Here is a 20,325-nt window from a genome sequence, read left to right on the forward strand (position 1 = left end):
GGGAATTACAAGCAATATTCACTCTTGCACCTTATGTGGGGAGAGGCACACACTACGGTACACAAGTTGTTCTCTTCCTCTACTTGCATGAAAGAGGAACAAACACAGTAGTACAATATGCATGAACTGGAAAGGTATGCCAAAACTTGAAGTCAAACTACAAAGAGGCCAAATGGAATTTAGATCAACAAAAACATTGGAGGCTTTAAAATGGCATGACAAAAGGGATATATGCATGATGCCACAGAACTGAAATTAAATCAGTGGGGAAAAAACTGAAACAAATGTGTGTGCTGGATTACTAGAAGTCTATGGATGTAGTGGACAAATGCAGCATCCTACTTAGCTCTACTGAATGTGTTTGCAAAACCCTGGAATAGTTATAAAAAAAAACACCTCTGTTTTAACTCCTTAGACACATGCATGCTAAATTTCCACATTATTTATAAGGTACGTACTGATAGCAAGTCTTCAGCTGCCAGATTTCACGGCAAGACTTTGAGTTTTGCCATACCACGGGTGCATTTCATTGTGTGTGTGTGTGTGGGGGGGGGGGGGGGGGGGGGCGGTTATTACTAGGAAAAGAGCTAGTCCGTGATAGCTACTGTGAATGCTGTTTTATGTTATGGGTTTCTGTACCCCACGCATTGATCTGCTGTAGGTGATGGTTGCATTTCCTTATTTTACATACTGCTCCAACGAGGAAATTTCATTATTGATTAATCTTGCATTTGACATTTAAGTGTTTGGCTGACGACTTATACATCCACTCTCAAACTATTTTTCTATTTTTCATGTAGGAATGAATGAATGATTTCCACTCTCCAATAGCATGTGGGAAAAATGAACAGCTAAATCTTTCCATTCAGGCGCTGATTCCTTTTATTATGATGGTCATTCCTCCATATGTGCGTGGGAGTTAACAAAATGTTTTGGCATTTGGGAGAGAAATTTTGTGGAAAGGTCTCACCACAGTTAAAAATACCTTCATTTTAACAATTCTACACCTATTTGCTAATTATATCGGTGACTCTCTCTCCCCTATATTGCACCAATACAAAATGAGCTGACCATGTTTGAACCATTTCAGTGTCTGTTAGCAATGCTTTGTGGTGAATCCCACATCATCCTGCAATGCACTAGAAGAGAATGGAAAAGGTATTAAGTGATTTCTTCAATACCGCTTTGCAAACTCACCTTTCAAAATAACCTAGACATTGTGGAAGACTACAGATTCTTAAGACACCACTACCTACATTCCTAACAAGTACTGTTACTGTTCTGTTCTCTTCTCTTCTCGTCTGCACATATTTGACATCATGGTTGTGACTCGCCAATCTTTCAAAGTGCCGCCGCGCAGTTATGCACGTCCTCTACATGCGGCGTTGTCTGCCACCCATGCAGCAGCAGCGCCACCTAAGCGGCCAGCCAGCCAGCCAGCCAGCCAGCGGCAGTTAGACTTGGACTCAGTTATGATTTGACTGTTAAAGCGACATGTCTTACTCTGTTTACTTGATCTGTGACTTTCATGTATTGCTTCGTCCTTGAAATATATTTGTTCAACTTGAAGTTATAACAATTGGTGAAGAGGTAGTGAATTTTTCTTTTTCATTGTTTACCCACGTGTTTCCATGGCTACTGAGCAACTTTTGCAAGGTCTCATAGAACAGGGAACACTTCTCACAAATGCGATTCGTGATTTCGTCGCGGCATCAAACGCGGAGCGTCTCTCGTCATTGTCTCTCCCTCCTTTTCCTCCTTATGACGAGATGGCAGAAGACTGGTCTGATTATGAAAAACGTCTTCGACAGCACTTCTTGGCATTTCATGTTGTGGACGACCAAACATGTAAGTCTCTGTTCCTTTCATGGATTTCATCTCAAATGTATCAGTTGTTGTCGCAATTGGCTCCTTTGAAAGATCCTGCATCTTTGCCCTTTGCTGAAATGTGCTCCCTTCTGTCCATATATTTTCAAAAGCAAACACATGTGGTAGCCTCTCGTGTTGCCTTTTATCATTGTAAAAAACAACCGAATCAATCCTATCGCACTTGGGCTGCTGAACTTCACGGCCTCAGTACAAAGTGTCAATTTGTTACTGAAGTTCACAAAGAATCCTACATCGATTCCATGGTACGGGATGCTGTTATCCGGTCGGCGCCCGACAGAGAAGTTAGGCAACGTGCCCTTCAGTTGGCAAATCCGACTCTAGATGAAATCCTATCCATCGCTCAGTCTTTTGAAATTTCTCGCGCCATTGGAGCGCATATAGAGGCATGGGGTGACGTCGGGGAAATACAACCTGTGTGTGCTGCTGACGAAGCGTGTGGCGTGTCCCCGCCGGCCAACGTGGCTGCAGTACGCTCCCAAGCACAGCCTCGGCCTAACCATAAACAAACCTCTAAGAAACTGCAGCAAAACCCACGGCAACTTCCTTCATGTCCGCGGTGTTTTACGAAACATTCACGAGAAGATTTTCCACAACATTAGGCTGTGTGTCACAAATGCAAAAAAAAAGGGTCATGTGTCATCCGTTTGCAAATCCGACCACATACATTATGTTCATGAACACGCCACTGATTCTGATTCTGTGTTGTCTGTCAATTGTACTTCTTCCCTTTGAGGGAAGTTATTCCTCACTGTCCAAATACTTGGTCGAGATGTTCGCATGCAAGTGGATATGGTTCTGCTGCCACTATCATCAATTCTCAGACGTATCTTCAGTTGGGTTCTCCAATCCTGTCACCTGTCACTAGGCAATTACGGACGTACAATAAACAGAAGATTTCTCTCTTGGGACAATTTGATGCTGAGGTATCTTACAAATCTGTCATTCACACTGTTCCCATATTTGTGGTTGACCATAGTAACGCGGATAATCTTTTTGGTTTCAATGCCTTTCGCGTTTTTGGGTTCTCCATAGATGACCCTGTTAATATAGTCTCTGATGCTATTCATTATGCTGAACTGGATTCCTTGTTGACGACATTTTCGTCCCTTTTTTCTCCTGGGTTAGGCCGTGCAAACGACTTAGAAGCTCATATCACTCTCAAACCCAGTGCTCGGTCTAAGTTTTTTCGGGCGCGGCCCATTCCTGTGGCCCTTCGTGATCAGGTCAAACGGGAGCTGGATCGTCTCACTGCTCCCTGTCACTTCCAGTGAGTGGTCCTCTCCTGTCGTTGTCATTGCTAAGCCAAATGGTGCTATTCGTCTCTGTGGCGATTTCAAGGCCACTGTAAATGCTCAATGGCTTATCGACACTTACCCTATGCCTCGACCTGAAGAATTGTTCAAAATGGTTCAAATGGCTCTGAGCACTATGCGACTTAACTTCTGAGGTCATCAGTCGCCTAGAACTTAGAACTAATTAAACCTAACTATCCTAAGGACATCACACACATCCATGCCCAAGGCAGGATTCGAACCTGCGACCGTAGCGGACGCTCGGCTCCAGACTGTAGCGCCTAGAACCGCACGGCCACTCCGGCCGGCAAAGAATTGTTCACTAAACTTGCTGGAGGACAGTATTTTTCTAAACTTGACCTGTAAGAAGCTTATCAACAACTTCCTCTTGACGCTGCTTCCCGGCAGTTTCTGGTCCTTAACATGCCTTTCGACCTCTATCAATACCAACGATTGTCATTCGGGGTTGCCAGTGCCCCAGCTCTCTTTCAGCGATTCTTGCAACAATTATTGCTCACTGTCCCTGGGTGTATAACTTACCAGGATGACATTGTTGTCACTGGCTCCACCACTGAAGAACATCTTCAGAATCTCCGCACACTTTGACATGTGTTACAGACTGCCGGTGTCAAGTGTAATCTTCAGAAATCAATTTTTCAGGCATCTATCACGTACTTGGGGTTTCAACTATCTCGGGATGGTATTCGTCCACTTCAGCAAACTGTCGCTGCGATCAATGCCCTTCCTCGCCCTACATCTGCTAAGGAACTGCAGGCCTTCTTGGGGAAAATAGCATACTATCACATGTTTTTACCATCTGCTGCTTCGGTGGCTCAGCCGTTGCATCGCCTGTTGCATAAAAACGTGCCTTTTCACTGGTCCGCGTCATGCGATGCGGCTTTCCAGAAACTGAAGACTATGCTGAAACAGGCCCCGTGCCTGGCTACATATCCACCTGGCCAACATCTTGTTCTTGCCACGGACGCCTCTCAATACGGGGTCGGTGCTGTCCTTGCGCACTGTTTTTCTGACGGTTCTGAACAACCCATTGCTTATGCCTCCAAAACGCTCACGGATACCCAAAAAAAGTATTCTCAAATTGAAAAAGAAGCTTTGGTCATTATTTATGCTCTTCATAAGTTTGGTGTTTTCCTCTATGGCTCAAAATTTCATCCGGTTACGGATCACAAACCACTTGTTTCCTTGTTTCATCCATCAACGTCACTTCCCGACAAGGCTGCACACCACCTCCAGCATTGGGCTCTTTACTTGTCTCGTTTCAATTATGAGATTCATTTCCAGCTGACGGTTCAATGTGCGAATACTGATGCACTGTCTCGCCTTCCCATGGGTCCTGATCTGGCATTTGACAGGGACGAACTTTCGTGTTTCCACCTGGATGTTGCCGAGCAGTGGGTTGTGGACGGGTTCCCCACCACCAGGGACCGGCTGGCAGCTGCTGCAGGTTTTGACCCTACCCTCTCCCGGGTTAAACGCTGTGTTCAGAAGGGTTGGTCGGATCGTCCGTCCGCTAAGACTTCTGATCCATTGTGGAACTACTATGCTTTGCGTTACCGCCTTACGGCTAGGGATGGTGTTATCCTCCTTTCCACCAAAAATGGTTCACCACGTGTTGTGGCACCTGCATCTTTGCATGCTTCAGTCTTGCGCCTCCTTCACCAAGGGCACAGGGGTGTCTCTCGCACAAAATCTCTGGCGTGCTGTCACGTGTACTGGCCCAGCATCAACTCTGAAATCGCACATATGGTCACTGCCCGCGGCCCTTGTGCGTCACAGGCCGCCGCCCCGAAGTCATCTTTGTCACCGTGGCCTTCACCTGAGAAGCCCTGGGAGCGTATTCATGCTGACTTCGCGGGACCTTTTTAGGTACTTATTGGCTACTCGTAATTGACGCCTACTCTAACTTTCCTTTCATTGTCCGTTGCATGTCGCCTACCACCGCGGCAACCACCAATGCTCTAGCTCGCATTTTGTCTTTGGAGGGCCTTCCCTCTACTCTTGTTACTGATAATGGTCCACAATTTGCCTCTTCCGATTTTGCAGATTTTTGTGCCCATCATGGCGTCAAACAGTGAAGCTGAACGATTGGTCCGCACATTTAAGGCTCAGATGAGGAAACTCCTGACTTCTTCTGCTGCTGCTGTGCTTCTCCAGTTTCTGGCTTCCTACCGTTTCACCCCCATGGGCGACCACAGCCCGGCTGAGCTCTTACATGGCCGACAGCCCCGCACGCTACTTCATCTTCTGCGGCCTTCCACCTCACGGCCGAGGGTGCCTTCGCTTGGCCGGTTCACCGCTGATGACCTTGTATGGGTACGGGGATATGGCAGGCGGCCAAAATGAAGTCCTGGCCGCATCTTACGACACCGTGGTCGACGCCTGTATGAAATCCAGACGGACACGGGTGTTGCAGTGCGTCTTTCGGACCAGCTTTGGGCTCTTGTGCTGACAACGCCTGCTCCGGATGCCGCTACACCACCTTCGGCTCTACCTGACGCTCGGGATCCTGGAATCTCTCATTACTCACAATGCAGTCCTCTCACCATCATATCGGTGCCAGCACAAGAACTGACGCCAATAGGAGACGTTCCCATGCAGGAACCAGATGACCATTGTCTGTCGGAGCAACTCTACTCGCCTTCTCCTACGGGCGCGGACACATCGCCCATGTCTCCTGTTATAACAACCGGACTTGCCGCAACGGGCAGATTGGTGCACGGGGCCCCAGCAGATTCGACCCCCACGTCTCCAGTCATCTCGACCCGTTATCATCGAGAACACTTCCGTCCGTACGGGAAGCCGCCTCCTTGAGACTTTACGGCCAGTCAAACAACACCTATGGACATTAGCAATCTACAGGCCACCTCCATCTAGACCTGTGAAAAAACTTCAAAGGGGGGAAAAGTGTTGTGACTTGCCGATCTTTCAAAGTGCCGCCACGCAGTTACGCGCGTCCTCTACATGCGGCGCTGTCTGCCACCCATGCAGCAGCAGCAGTGACACCTAAGCGGCCAGCCAGCCAGCCATCCAGCCAGCCAGCCAGTGGCCGCTAGACTCGGACTCAGTTATGATTGGACTGTTAAAGTGACACACGTCTTACTCTGTTTACTTGATCTGTGACTTTCGTGTATTGTGTCGTCCTTGAAATAAACTCCTGGAAATGGAAAAAAGAACACATTGACACCGGTGTGTCAGACCCACCATACTTGCTCCGGACACTGCGAGAGGGCTGTACAAGCAATGATCACACGCACGGCACAGCGGACACACCAGGACCCGCGGTGTTGGCCGTCGAATGGTGCTAGCTGCGCAGCATTTGTGCACCGCCGCCGTCAGTGTCAGCCAGTTTGCCGTGGCATACGGAGCTCCATCGCAGTCTTTAACACTGGTAGCATGCCGCGACAGCGTGGACGTGAACCGTATGTGCAGTTGACGGACTTTGAGCGAGGGCGTATAGTGGGCATGCGGGAGGCCGGGTGGACGTACCGCCGAATTGCTCAACACGTGGGGCGTGATGTCTCCACAGTACATCGATGTTGTCGCCAGTGGTCGGCGGAAGGTGCACGTGCCCGTCGACCTGGGACCGGACCGCAGCGACGCACAGATGCACGCCAAGACCGTAGGATCCTACGCAGTGCCGTAGGGGACCGCACCGCCACTTCCCAGCAAATTAGGGACACTGTTGCTCCTGGGGTATCGGCGAGGACCATTCGCAACCGTCTCCATGAAGCTGGGCTACGGTCCCGCACACCGTTAGGCCGTCTTCCGCTCACGCCCCAACATCGTGCAGCCCGCCTCCAGTGGTGTCGCGACAGGCGTGAATGGAGGGACGAATGGAGACGTGTCATCTTCAGCGATGAGAGTCGCTTCTGCCTTGGTGCCAATGATGGTCGTATGCGTGTTTGGCGCCGTGCAGGTGAGCGCCACAATCAGGACTGCATACGACCGAGGCACACAGGGCCAACACCCGGCATCATGGTGTGGGGAGCGATCTCCTACACTGGCCGTACACCACTGGTGATCGTCGAGGGGACACTGAATAGTGCACGGTACATCCAAACCGTCATCGAATCCATCGTTCTACCATTCCTAGACCGGCAAGGGAACTTGCTGTTCCAACAGGACAATGCACGTCCGCATGTATCCCGTGCCACCCAACGTGCTCTAGAAGGTGTAAGTCAACTACCCTGGCCAGCAAGATCTCCGGATCTGTCCCCCATTGAGCATGTTTGGGACTGGATGAAGCGTCGTCTCACGCGGTCTGCACGTCCAGCACGAACGCTGGTCCAACTGAGGCGCCAGGTGGAAGTGGCATGGCAAGCCGTTCCACAGGACTACAGCCAGCATCTCTACAATCGTCTCCATGGGAGAATAGCAGCCTGCATTGCTGCGAAAGGTGGATATACACTGTACTAGTGCCGACATTGTGCATGCTCTGTTGCCTGTGTCTATGTGCCTGTGGTTCTGTCAGTGTGATCATGTGATGTATCTGACCCCAGGAATGTGTCAATAAAGTTTCCCCTTCCTGGGACAATGAATTCACGGTGTTCTTATTTCAATTTCCAGGGGTGTATATTTGTTCAACTTGAAGTTATAACAATGATATGCTGCAACACTTATGTTACAGGACAAAGCCGACATCTGGTGTTGGTAGGTTCAGTTGATCACAGAAAAGCATGCATAGTGGACGCATTCTCTTTGGTGGATTTGTTGCACTTTCTAAATTATTTATTTACTGTATTGCATTGTGACACATTAGAAACAAATTTTTTGTGCATAATATTTATAACACAAAATCTTATAAACAAACATCTAGAGCATTTATGTAACCTATCAACTTGGAGTCAGCAGCATGAAGTCTCCTTGCCTAGCATCGTATGATCTTGTGGGGGCATTCTTCTGTGATTTGTCTGATGGTCTGTGGTTCATCCACATTCACAATGTGGGGATGGTTATTTATCCCATTTGTGTGCACATTTCTTTTAGTACTGACCATGTTTAGAATGGCAAGTCAAAACCCAGCGGGTTTTGGGTGATACATGGGACACTATTATCATGCTCTAGCAATACTAAACTCCGCTTCCGCAGCAACTATCACTTTTGTTGTTGCTGATGTAGAGTGGAGTCAGTTATCATTTTCATCATCAACACCTTGATGAACTGGTAGATTTTTATTACCCACGATCTTTTTGTACTCATTCGTGAGATGGCAAGGTGTAATAGGGCCCAGTACTCTTAGTCATTTGGTAGATGTTGATTTGATAACATCAGCAATCATTCTCGAGTTATTTTGTTTGACATCTATCTTTTGTGCAAATTGACTGTTTAGCCAAACTAGCACAATATTCAGCAGTTGAGAAGATAAGACCCAGAGCAAAAGAACGTATGGTGGATAATGATGCTCTGATGCTCACCATGTTATTCCATATAGCTTTTGAATGATTATGTGTCTCATTCCAATTTTGTAGCTGTTTTTGTTAGATGCCTTCTGAAAGACAGAATTCTGTCTAGCTTTATCTCTAGGTACCTTGGTGTTTTATTATGAATGAAGTAGTTCCAAACTGTATGTTGCGTTTTCTCCTGGAAAGTTTTATTATTTACACGGCAGCAGGAAACCCCAGTTTTGGTGGTGTTTGGTTGGAGTCTGCATTTAAGGAACTATTTTCTCGCTACAACTAGGTCTCCATTACAATTTCTTCTGACTTTTCAATTGAGCTACATCTTGTTGCAAGTACCCAATCAAGAGTGTAACCAAACTTCCTCGATTCTGTTTATGGTATGTACGAGCTGAAAAGAAGAGGAACAAGGACTGATCCCTGTGGTAGACCATTAATCAGTTTTCGTGGGGAGCTGATGTTGGATCCAAACACCTGGTCATTTAACATATTGTCAATCAGGCAAGTGACTGGTCTGCAAGGAATTGTGCCGTCTCCCGACACTATCATAGGCCACTAATAACTCAATGATTGCAGCTGCAGTTTTAAGAGTTCTTTAAAATCCTGCCTTGATGTAAGTGGTGAGTGACAGAACTTGATTTGTGCAGCTTTGTTTTGCTTGGAAACATGCTTCTTCGAGCGGGACTGCTTCAAGTAACCTTGTACTTATTCTATTATGGATGAGCTGTTCTAGCAGCTTGTAGCCCACAGATAGTAGGTGTATTGGTCTATAGCTTTTAGGGGTATCAGCTGGTTTGGCATGTTTTAATACAGCGATTACCTTAGAGTATTTTTAATTCTCGTGTTATATTGCTGGTTTGCATAATATCTACGAAGAAATGAGTCATGCTTATTTTGTGTATCTGCCACAGTTTATTAGGTATTCAGCATGGATACTGTAAAAACCTGTAGCTTTTTCTGGCTTAACGTGTTTTAGTGCCGTTGAGACAACTTCACGAGTGAAGGAATAGGATTGTTTGGTTTTATGGCTTAGGCTTTTCGGGTTCTGGGTCCTCTTTTCGCTTTGATGTAGGTGCTTTGTCTTTTGGTGCTCTGGATGTCACTACTAGATGTGAAACAATGGCATTTGGTTTAACTGTTGTCTTATTCCTTGGTATGGGGACACCAATTCCTAGTTCCCTTAACAAAGTTCAGGCTCATCTACATTGTGGTCTCAAAATTCAGACTTCCTGCTGTGTCCATTCACTTTTGCCATTTTGCTGCACCTAGCCTGTGTAGGAATTCATCTGATGTTTCTTGATCACCATTTTCGAGGAAGTTTTGATACAACACTTCACTATTTTGGTACCAGTCAGGGATGGTAATTATGATGCCGAGAAATATTTTCCGAGTATTCTGTCAACAGAATACAGTCTTTGGTTTCCCTTGACCCACAACATTTTCTTCGAGATTGTTCCAGTTTAAGTCGTTCATACTTGTAGTCCCTAGGTAATTAGGTCAATCATTAACCTTTCAATTTGTGAAATTTAAACGAATTGCACAATACCTACTTTCTAAAAAAAACTGTGAGGTGATATCACATAGTTTTTGTTCAGGAAGCACTATAGCTTTATCATCCAGTAGCTATCTTGTCTAAAACATTTTGTAATTTGATTTGATAATCTCATGACTTTACTAGATATTAAATAATATGTGCTGGTATCAGTGTGGTTTTCAGGATTTGTGGATATCCCAGGCCAACAGCAATAAAAAAAAGGAGTAGTAATAGGGAAAATTAAGCTATACTCTTCAGTTTGGAATATAGCTGGGTGCATCATAGAGTCGGTGAACAAACGCCAGCAGCCAATCTGAATGATCATTATGGGGGGGAGGGGGGGGGGTGACATCTTGTGGTTTGCTGAGAGCTCCAACCAGAGAGAACGAGTGCCTCACAACTGACACTTCTGGTCACATCCTTGCACACTATATGAGACAGACCAATGCAATGTGGGAGAACTCTGTTTGTCAGCACCCTTTTCCAGAGAGAAATGCCGTTTTGATAAGGTAATGAATTAATCCAGCACTTATGATGCAAGAGTTAATGCATAAATACTGGAGGAGATAATTTCAGTGTAGAAAAATTTTGAATTAACAATAAAATAATCCTGGTATCCCCTAGACTGGCTGTGGCTTCACACATGGCATCACCTGAAAAGAATATAAGTGAGCTGCTCACACTGTACTCTAAATCATTTGTAAAGAATACGAACTGCAGAGGGCCTAGACCTCTGCCTTTGGACACCCCACATTCAGCTGGATTCACTAGGTGACTGCCCATCAATTACTAAAAACTGTCACTCTTCTGACAGGAATCTCAAGATGTCACAGAACTGAGACAATATTGCATACACCCACAATCTGATTAGAACCTGCTTTTATGAGGAATGGTGTCAAAAGTCTTGTGGAAATGTAGAAATCTGTAACTGACTCAAGATCCCACAGCAACAGCACTGATTAAACCATGAGAATAAAGAGCTAGTTCTGTTTCACTAGGAAGATATCTTCTTCCATAATGTTGGAACAGAGTAAATTTATCGGAGGAAAATTCAGTTGAGAAAACTAATAAATTGGTAGGCAGAATTGCTGGCTGCCACTTACCTTCAGTAGGTGAAATGAGTACTACTACTGATCTACACACACACTATTTGATCAAGAGTATTCAGACACCCCTGTGTAATGTGGAATTGACCACTGGATATCACAAGAGGAGGACCCATCAGTACAAAAGGCAGTGAGCAGTACTGTATTCTCAGTTGAGAAACAATAACAGCAGAATGTGTGTCAGGAGAGTGCAGTGACTTTGAATGTACAGGGTGATTATAATTAAAGTTAAACTTTCAAAACACTGTAGAAATAACACCACTGGTCACAATGACATCAAATTGCAATGTAATATTATCGGAGAAGGGGGAAAACATATAGCAGAAGAAAAAAACAGTGTGAAAATTGATTAACAGATGATGCTGAATGTGTCAGAAAACGTAAATGAAACCACCTGTCATGCACATGACCCATTAAAGTTGGTATAAATACGCCATATACACAGCTTTTCCTCCTTTCGTGTCTGCAACATTCGCCATGGCTGCCTCAATACAGGCTCCGGCTCTGCTTGTAGAGCTGTATTACAAGAATTATGACTGTGCCGCATCGCTCTGCAGAAGTTCAGACACTGAAGAGTTTGAAAAAAGGTGTTAGTCCTATGACTGCTGTGGTTCTGGAGAAAATGATTCAGAAATTCGAAAAGAAGGGTTCTTTTGGTGTGCAACCTGGTAGGAGAAGGAAACAAATTCATTCAAAATTAGTGGAAGCAGTGGCCACAGCAATGCTGAAGGAGATTAGTAGTAGTGTGCAAATGTGTAGTGCACAGAGAATTGCCCGACCATTAGACACACCTGTGAACACGGTGCGTAAAATCATATGAAACATCCTTCTTTGCTATCCATTCAAAATTACCCATGTGCACGAGTTGCTTCCTTTTGACCTGCCAGCTAGAGAGACCCTTGCTTTAGAATTTCTTGGTTGCATGGAACTGGACAATGATTGGCCGTGGAAGATTTTGTGGGCAGACGAAGCCCACTTCCATCTGATAGGATCAACCAGTACCACTTCATCCTGGAAAGGTCACTGTGTGGTGTGGGTTTACTGCATCATTTATCATAGGGCCATATTTTTTTCGAAGAGACAGGTACTTCTGGTACTGTTACCTGTACTGTCACTGGCAAGCGCTACGAGTGTCTTTTCCGCAACCACATCATTTCAGCTCTCAGACAGCGTGGATGGGATCATTTTTATGCAAGATGGCGTATCTCCGCACACTGCAAAACCAGTTAAGCAGCTGGTGAAGCGCCATTTCAGAAATCCTAGAATTATCAGCCCCCATTTCCCTACAGTCTGGCCATCCCGATCACCTGATCTTAATCCGTGTGACTTCTGGCTGTGGGGCTGTAAGATGTTGCATTCAGTGTTCCGATTGCAAACTTGGCTGCATCGAAGGAAGGCATTGCGCAACACAATCCGAATGTAACCCTGGAAACACTTTGATCAGTCACGGATCATGCTGTTTCTCGATTTCAACTTGTTGCAGAAAATGGTGGACAGCATATTAAACACGTTTTGCACCAGTCACACAGAAATTAATAATCCAATTTGATTTTGATTTATGCTTTTTATGCGGTTCTTGGTCTCAGGACAATTTAAAACCGATGCCACTGATGCTTTTTATGCGGTTTTTGGCCTCAGAACAATTAAAAAGCGATTTTTCCCATCCGACATGATATGACCTTGCTGTGATGGATGGGCTTACGTAACTAACAGTATCACACCTGTACACCCATGCACACTGAGTAGTAAGTTACTTTAACATCACACATACATCATAGGCATTGCTGTACGATTCAGTTATCATTTGCAGTTCACCACTATTAAAATATAAAGATTACAGTGCCAATCTATTGCTAAATTTGATAACTATTTATTTTTCTACTGCCATACGTTTTCCCACTTATCCGATAACATTCCGTTGCAATTTGACATCATTCTGACCAGTGGTGGTGTTTCTACAGTGGGCTAAAAGTTTAACTTTAATTATAATCACCCTGCAGGTTTGTCACCTGTATAACGTCTACATCACTCATTGCATGTCACCTGTATAACGTCTACATCAGGGACATTTCAGACCTTTCACAGCTGCCCAAGTTGAGTGTTAGTGATGTGACTGTGGACTGGAAATGCAAAAGAACATCCACAGTTAAAGGAAGACCAAGCAGATGTTACCAACTGACGGATACAGGCCGTCAAGCAATGCAGAGAGTGCCTGCAAGAAAACACATGAAATCAGCAGAAGGAATCACTCACGAGTTCTGAAATGCTACCGACACTTCTGCTAACAGAGTGACTGTGCGTAAGGAGCTAAAAAAAGGGGGGGGGAACAACGGTCGAGGAAATCATTGTAAGCTGCACATTTCTGTCGTCGATGCTAAGTGATGCTCGAGTTGATGTAAATAGTGATGGCACTGGGCAGTGGATGAATGGAAATGAGTGATTTGGAGTGATGGGTCGTGCTATATGCTGTGGCAGTCTGATGGAAGGATTTGGTGAATACTTGAAGATGTGAACTATCATCATATGTAGTGCAAACAGTGAAGTACCAGAACATGATGTTATGGTATGGAGTGTTTTTCAAGGTTAGGGTGTGGTTCCCTTATTGCAGTAAAGAAAATGCTAAACACAAGAATGATATGAAAACATTATACAGCATTGTGTACTGTTTACAGTAGAGGAACACTTCAGAGGCAAAAACTGATTGCTTGAGTGTGACTGCATCGTACCATAAAGCAGCATCTGTAACACAATGGTTTGTAGACAATAACAGACCTGAAATGGACTGGTCTGCTCAAAGGCCCAACCTGAAGCCAACAGAACATCTTTGGGAGGGTGTTAAAATGTTGGCTTCACTCCAGATCTCACCTTCCAACACCATTACCTTTTCTTGTTTTGACACTTGAGGAAGAATGGGCTGCCATTCCTGTACAGACATTTAGACGCCTACTGAAAGTGTCCCCAGCAGAGTTCGAGACATCATATAGGTGAATGGTGGACACATCTCATATTAATGCTCACCAATCTATTTTTATCAGATAGTGTGTAAAAGGGTAAGGTGCCTACCGACTAGTTTTCGGAAGGGGAATGGGATATATTGGGTGGAAGGTTAAAAACAAAGGTTAGGTCACTCAGCTGTCCTAGGCTGAGAGAGATACTGTAGTGGGGAAGAGGCTAGAACACACTATACATTCCAAAGCAGATACTTTATTTTCTTTATATGCACTATCCCAAAAGATATGTCTATGAGGAATGAAAGTATGTAACATAAATATTTTAACTAAAGTTACAAACACTGAACATAGGTACTTACGTTTCTGTACATTATGAGCACTGCACAAATCTTCTCTTTGCTTCCGCAATGTTAGTTTCTCAATCTGCCATATCATGTCCACTTTCGTAATCTTCACACCAGTCACCTCGTAAGGATTCCAGTTAAGCACGTGAATGATACCTTCGAGCCACTTCTTTTTACTACCGTTCACAACTTTCGAAACCTTGAAGTCAAACCAGTGACCCAATTTATCTGTTCCATCCAGACTGTAATTAACCAAAACAGTCTGGCCACATTCAATCTCTGTCATGTCCAGAAGTTTACGCGACATTGGCCGAACTTGTGACAGCTTACACAACATGTCTATCTGATCGATGGTGCTGTAAAGGGGGTAACATGTTGTTTAAGGAAGCAAATTTCTTTAAAAGATTACATAAAAAATGTACAAGTCCTGCCCAACAAATGACAATTTACAAAAACAAAATACTGATTGTATGTAAGATAATGTCATTACAGTGATTTCACACAGAAAATAAAAAAGTAAATAAAAGAAAGACCAATTTATTCAGATTTACAGAAACTAGTGTTGACTGCAATACACACTTTGAAATTCTAAAGGTCGAAAAAGAAAGGACAAAATGCAGGCTGAGATTAGCAATAAAATAATATAAAAAAACAAGAATCTGTTAACACTGAATACAAGTTTAAGTGTTAGGAAGTCTTTCCTGTAGATGTCTGTCTGCAGTGTACCATTTTATGGAAGTGACGCATGGACAATAAACAGTACTGATAAGAAGAGAATAACTGAAATGTGTGTATGGCATATTTGGCAGGGAGTCCACTTTCAGGGAGTTTGGCTGCCTTGTGCAAGTCTTTTTATATTACACTAATTCGGAGACTTGTGTATCTGCGGTGACGAAATGATGACAGCGACACGAAACTCACTCTCCGAGTGGAAAAAATCTCTGACTTGCAGGGGAATCTATCTAATGGCAAAAAAACAGACCTGATCTCTTTGAGGACGTCCACACGCAAATTGGTATCAGCGTTCATGACGCAGTTGTGGCAACAATGATTACCAAAGAACAAAATAGCAACTAAAACAAGCAGAAAGTTATACATGTTCAGTAAACTGGGCAGAAAATCAGTAGTATCATATCTCAATGAGGAAACTTTCAGCACAGGACAGGAGCATGTAGAAGAACTATGACAAGTTTAAAAGAATAGTTGACCATGCACTGGATAAATATGTAGCAAGTAGAACAGTAATGGCACGGACCCTCCATGGTAACAATCACTGGTCGTGGTATACAATCACTGTACAGAAACTTCTAAGGAAACAGAGTACCGCATAATAGGTGTAAAACAGAGCTTAAACCATAGATAGAGAGGTGCTGAATGAAACACATTTGACTGTCATGAGGGCAATGTGTGAAGCCTTAAGTGATTATTGTAGCAGACTTCAGTGATTATTACAGCAGAATACTATCAAATGATCTCTCACAAAACCCACATAAATTCTGGTCATATGTAAAGGCTGTTAGTGCTACCAACATTAGTTTCCAGTCACTAACGAATGAGACAGGAACTGAAATTGAGGGTAGCAAAGCAAAAGATGAAATGCTTAAATGTGTTTTCAAATGTTCCTTTAAAAAGGAAAACCCACAAGAACTGCCACAATTTAATAGTCGTACCACTGAAAAGAAGAGTGAAATCAGGATTAGTACCAATGGCATTGAGCAATAGCTGAAATTGTTACAACTGAACAAAGCTCCAGGGCCTGATGGAACGCCTATCAGATTATACAGGGTGTTTCAAAAATGACCGGTATATTTGAAACGGCAATACAAACTAAACGAGCAGCGATAGAAATACACCGTTTGTTGCAATATGCTTGGGACAACAGTACATTTTCAGGCAGACAAACTTTCGAAATTACAGTAGTTACAATTGTCAACAACAGATGGCGCTGCGGTCTGGGAAACTCTATAGTACGATATTTTTCACATATCCACCATGCGTAGCAATAATATGGCGTAGTCTCTGAATGAAATTACCCGAAACCTTTGACAGCGTGTCTGGCAGAATGGCTTCACATGCAGATGAGATGTACTGCTTCAGCTGTCCAGGTAAAAATAAGCTTCGTCAGTAAACCAAATGCTGCCCACATGCATATCGCCGTCATCAATCCTGTGCACTATATCGTTAGCGAATGTCTCTCGTGCAGCAATGGTAGCGGCGCCGAGGGGTTGCCGCGTTTGAATTTTGTATGGATAGAGGTGTAAACTCTGGCGCATGAGACGATACGTGGACGTTGGAGTCATTTGGACCGCAGCTGCAACACGGCGAACGGAAACCCGAGGCCGCTGTTGGATCACCTGCTGCACTAGCTGCGCGTTGCCCTCTGTGGTTGCCGTACGCGGTCGCCCTACCTTTCCAGCACGTTCATCCGTCACGTTCCCAGTCCGTTGAAATTTTGCAAACAGATCCTTTATTGTATCGCTTTTCGGTCCTTTGGTTACATTAAACCTCCGTTGAAAACTTTGTCTTGTTGCAACAACACTGTGTTCTAGGCGGTGGAATTCCAACACCAGAAAAATCCTCTGTTCTAAGGAATAAACCATGTTGTCTACAGCACACTTGCACGTTGTGAACAGCACACGCTTACAGCAGAAAGACGACGTACAGAATGGCGCACCAACAGACTGCGTTGTCTTCTATATCTTTCACATCACTTGCAGCGCCATCTGTTGTTGAAAATTGTAACTACTGTAATTTCGAAAGTTTGTCCGCCTGAAAATGTACTGTTGTCCCAAGCATATTGCAACAAATGGTGTATTTCTATCGCTGCTCGTTTAGTTTTTATTGCCGTTTCAAATATACCGGTCATTTTTGAAACACCCTGTATATTGGATTTGCAGTTAAGTTAGCCCCTCTTCTAACTATAATCAATTGTAGGTCCGTAGAGCAAAAACCGTGACCAGTAGTTGGATGAAAGTGCAAGTAACATCTGTCTACAAGAAGGGTAGTAGAAGTGATCCACAAAACTACTGTCCAGTATCTTTGACACTGATTTACTACAGAATATTCTGAGTTCACACACAATGAGATATCTGGAACAGAACGATCTTCTCAATGTCAACTAGCACGAATCCCAGAAACTTGGATCACGTGAAACGCAACTCGCACTTTTCTCGCACGACGTACTGATACCTTTGGCTCGAGGCAGTCAGGTAAATGCAGTATTTCTGGATTTCGGAAAAGTATCTGACTCAGTATCACATCTATGCTTATTGTCAAAAGTTCAATCATAAGGGGTATCATGCAAAATTTGTGACTGGATTGAGGACTTTCTGATAGGGAGGACACAGCATGTTAGCTAAGATGGAGAGTCATCGTCTGATGTAGAAGTAACTTCAGGTGTGCCCCAGGTAAAGTATGTTGGAACCCTTGCTGTTCATGTGTATATTAATGAGCTTGCAGACAATATCAGTAAACTCAGACTTTTGCGGATGATGCAGTTATCTATAATGAACTACTGTCTGAAAGAAACTGTGTAAATATTCAGTCACATCTTGGTAAACTTTCAAATTGGTGCAAAGATTGGCAACTTGTTTTAAGTGTTCACAAATTTAAAATTGCACACATTGCAAAATGAAAAAATATTGTATCCTATAAATCTAATATCAATGAGTCACAGCTGGAATTGGCCAACACATGTGAATACCTGGGTGTAACACTTTGTACGGATATTAAATGAAATGATCATATAGGCACAGTTGTGGGTAAAGCAGGTGGTAGACTCCAGTTCATTGCTAAAATTTTAGGGAACTGCATTCAGTCTTAGGAGACTGCTAATAAACTAATAAATCACTCTTAAGAGCCATCCTAGAATTTTGCTCAAGTGTTCTGAACTTGTACCAAACAGGATTAACAGGGGATGTTCAATCTATACAGATAAGAGTACCACGAATGGTCAATGGTTTGTTTGACCATGGGAGTGTGTTACAGTGATGCTGAAGGAACTGAGCTGGCAGTCTCTCGAAGATACATTTAAACTATCCTGAGAAAGCCTACTAACGAAGTTTCAAGAACTGACTTTAAACGATGATTCTAGGAATACACTACAACCCCCTATGTATCACTCACATAGAGATTAAGAGGACAAGGTCAGAATAATTGCAGCATACACAGAGGCATTCAGTCAATCTTTCTTCATGTGCTCCTTACATGAATAGAATGGGAAGAAACCCTAATAAGTGGTACAATGGAACATACCCTCTGCTATGCACTTTGCAGTGGTTTGCAGAGTAAGGATGTAGATGTAGATGTGTTTGTGTAGCTCTGTTAAGAGTTGTGGGTGGACAAGACACACAAGCTACTTGTCATCCCACAGTGCCCACACACTTCTCTTTGAAGTAGAAGTCTACCAACATGAGATTTTCCTCCTCATACTCACTCGGTTGCATCCACTCTGACACACCACATGTCCAAATGCGAGTACTTGAATGAGCATATGTGGTTTAGTGAGGCACCTGAATTTCACCTTTCTCCTCCACCAGATGAAAAAAACTCTTTCAGCACTCTCATTGCCTAAAAAATACACAGACAGCAATATGAATTTTGCACATTACTGTCGAATTTCACAGGCATTGAGTGGGACATCATCATCCTATAGGAATGGGCACTGCCTTTTTTGCAAGGCAAAAAACTATTAAGTTTAACATCTGTTTCACATGTTAGGCATGTAGCCTATATAAAAGACTAATTCAAACAAATGATCGTCTATGTAGGTGAGACCTGTGATATAATGACCTTTCAGTTTACAGTTGAATATTTCTCCCTTTTGAGGCATTCTACTGTATCTCTGAATGCCATCAAAAATATTACTGTGCGTCTTGCAGTGGTGTTGCAACAATGAAGTTTTCGGTGAGCATCTTCTCTTTAAGTATTTTCAAGACTCAAATGTACTATCTAAACACACGCTCTCGAATTGTAAAAAGGCGCTCTCATGGAATCTCAGTTTCTTGTTTCATGTTTGTCCCTAATGATTGTAAGTAACCAGTTTTCTTTGCAATAAAACCAGCATTTTAAGCGACATGAATCATAGAAAAAACCATTGCAGGTTCATTTTTCAGATAATTATCATCTGAAACATGCATGAAGATTGCATTTAAATGTGTAATCCATAATGCTAAAATGACTGTCAATGTTTTATATATTAGCTTCTCAGTCAATAATAAATGAAAATTTAATAAATCATAGAACTCATAATCTGGGTCACATTTTATTATTTCTACAATTAACCAGTTTTCGTTGTACAGCCACCATCAGATCTATTAGAGTAAAATGAAAGATTAAAGTGTTTCAGGATTTTTGAAACATGAAGGTAGTTCTGTTATACACAAACAGAAAAATTTCTTAAGCTTGTTACCTTATAAAGGCAGCAACACAGAGGACAGGTAGTCAGTAACTGGATGGATTAATAATGTACACGATACTTACATAGATGGCCAAATCCTCAAAACTGTGTTTTCTTTTGTACATGTTTTAGTTCATATCCTTTGCACTTTCAGGTTCATTTTACAGTACTGCTACCGCTATTGCATATCAGTTTGTTTTAAGTGTTATTAATTCAGACTATTACATCCAGATGTTGACCATTGGACCACACTTCCTTATTTAATTTTACTAAAATGATCCGTAAATGTTAAGAAACTCTCTTTTGACTACTTTTTCTGACTTTAATTACTATCAATAAATACACTGACAGAAAAAAATTCCAAGAAGGAGCTGTGTGACACGACTGCGTGTT

The 20,325-nt window shown here is 43.3% G+C and overlaps 1 protein-coding gene across 1 annotated transcript in view; it reads right to left on the minus strand.

The window, feature by feature from the left end:
• LOC126210499 (E3 ubiquitin-protein ligase UHRF1-like) overlaps nt 1-20,325 on the minus strand; it is a 162,485-nt gene that overhangs the window by 89,640 nt on the left and 52,520 nt on the right. The window contains exon 5 of the mRNA XM_049939743.1: nt 14,550-14,890. Within this exon, the coding sequence (XP_049795700.1) occupies nt 14,550-14,890 (341 nt within the window). The remainder of the gene's footprint in view (nt 1-14,549; nt 14,891-20,325) is intronic.

Source organism: Schistocerca nitens, chromosome 10, assembly GCF_023898315.1.
Source record: "Schistocerca nitens isolate TAMUIC-IGC-003100 chromosome 10, iqSchNite1.1, whole genome shotgun sequence".
Lineage (NCBI taxonomy): Eukaryota > Metazoa > Arthropoda > Insecta > Orthoptera > Acrididae > Schistocerca > Schistocerca nitens.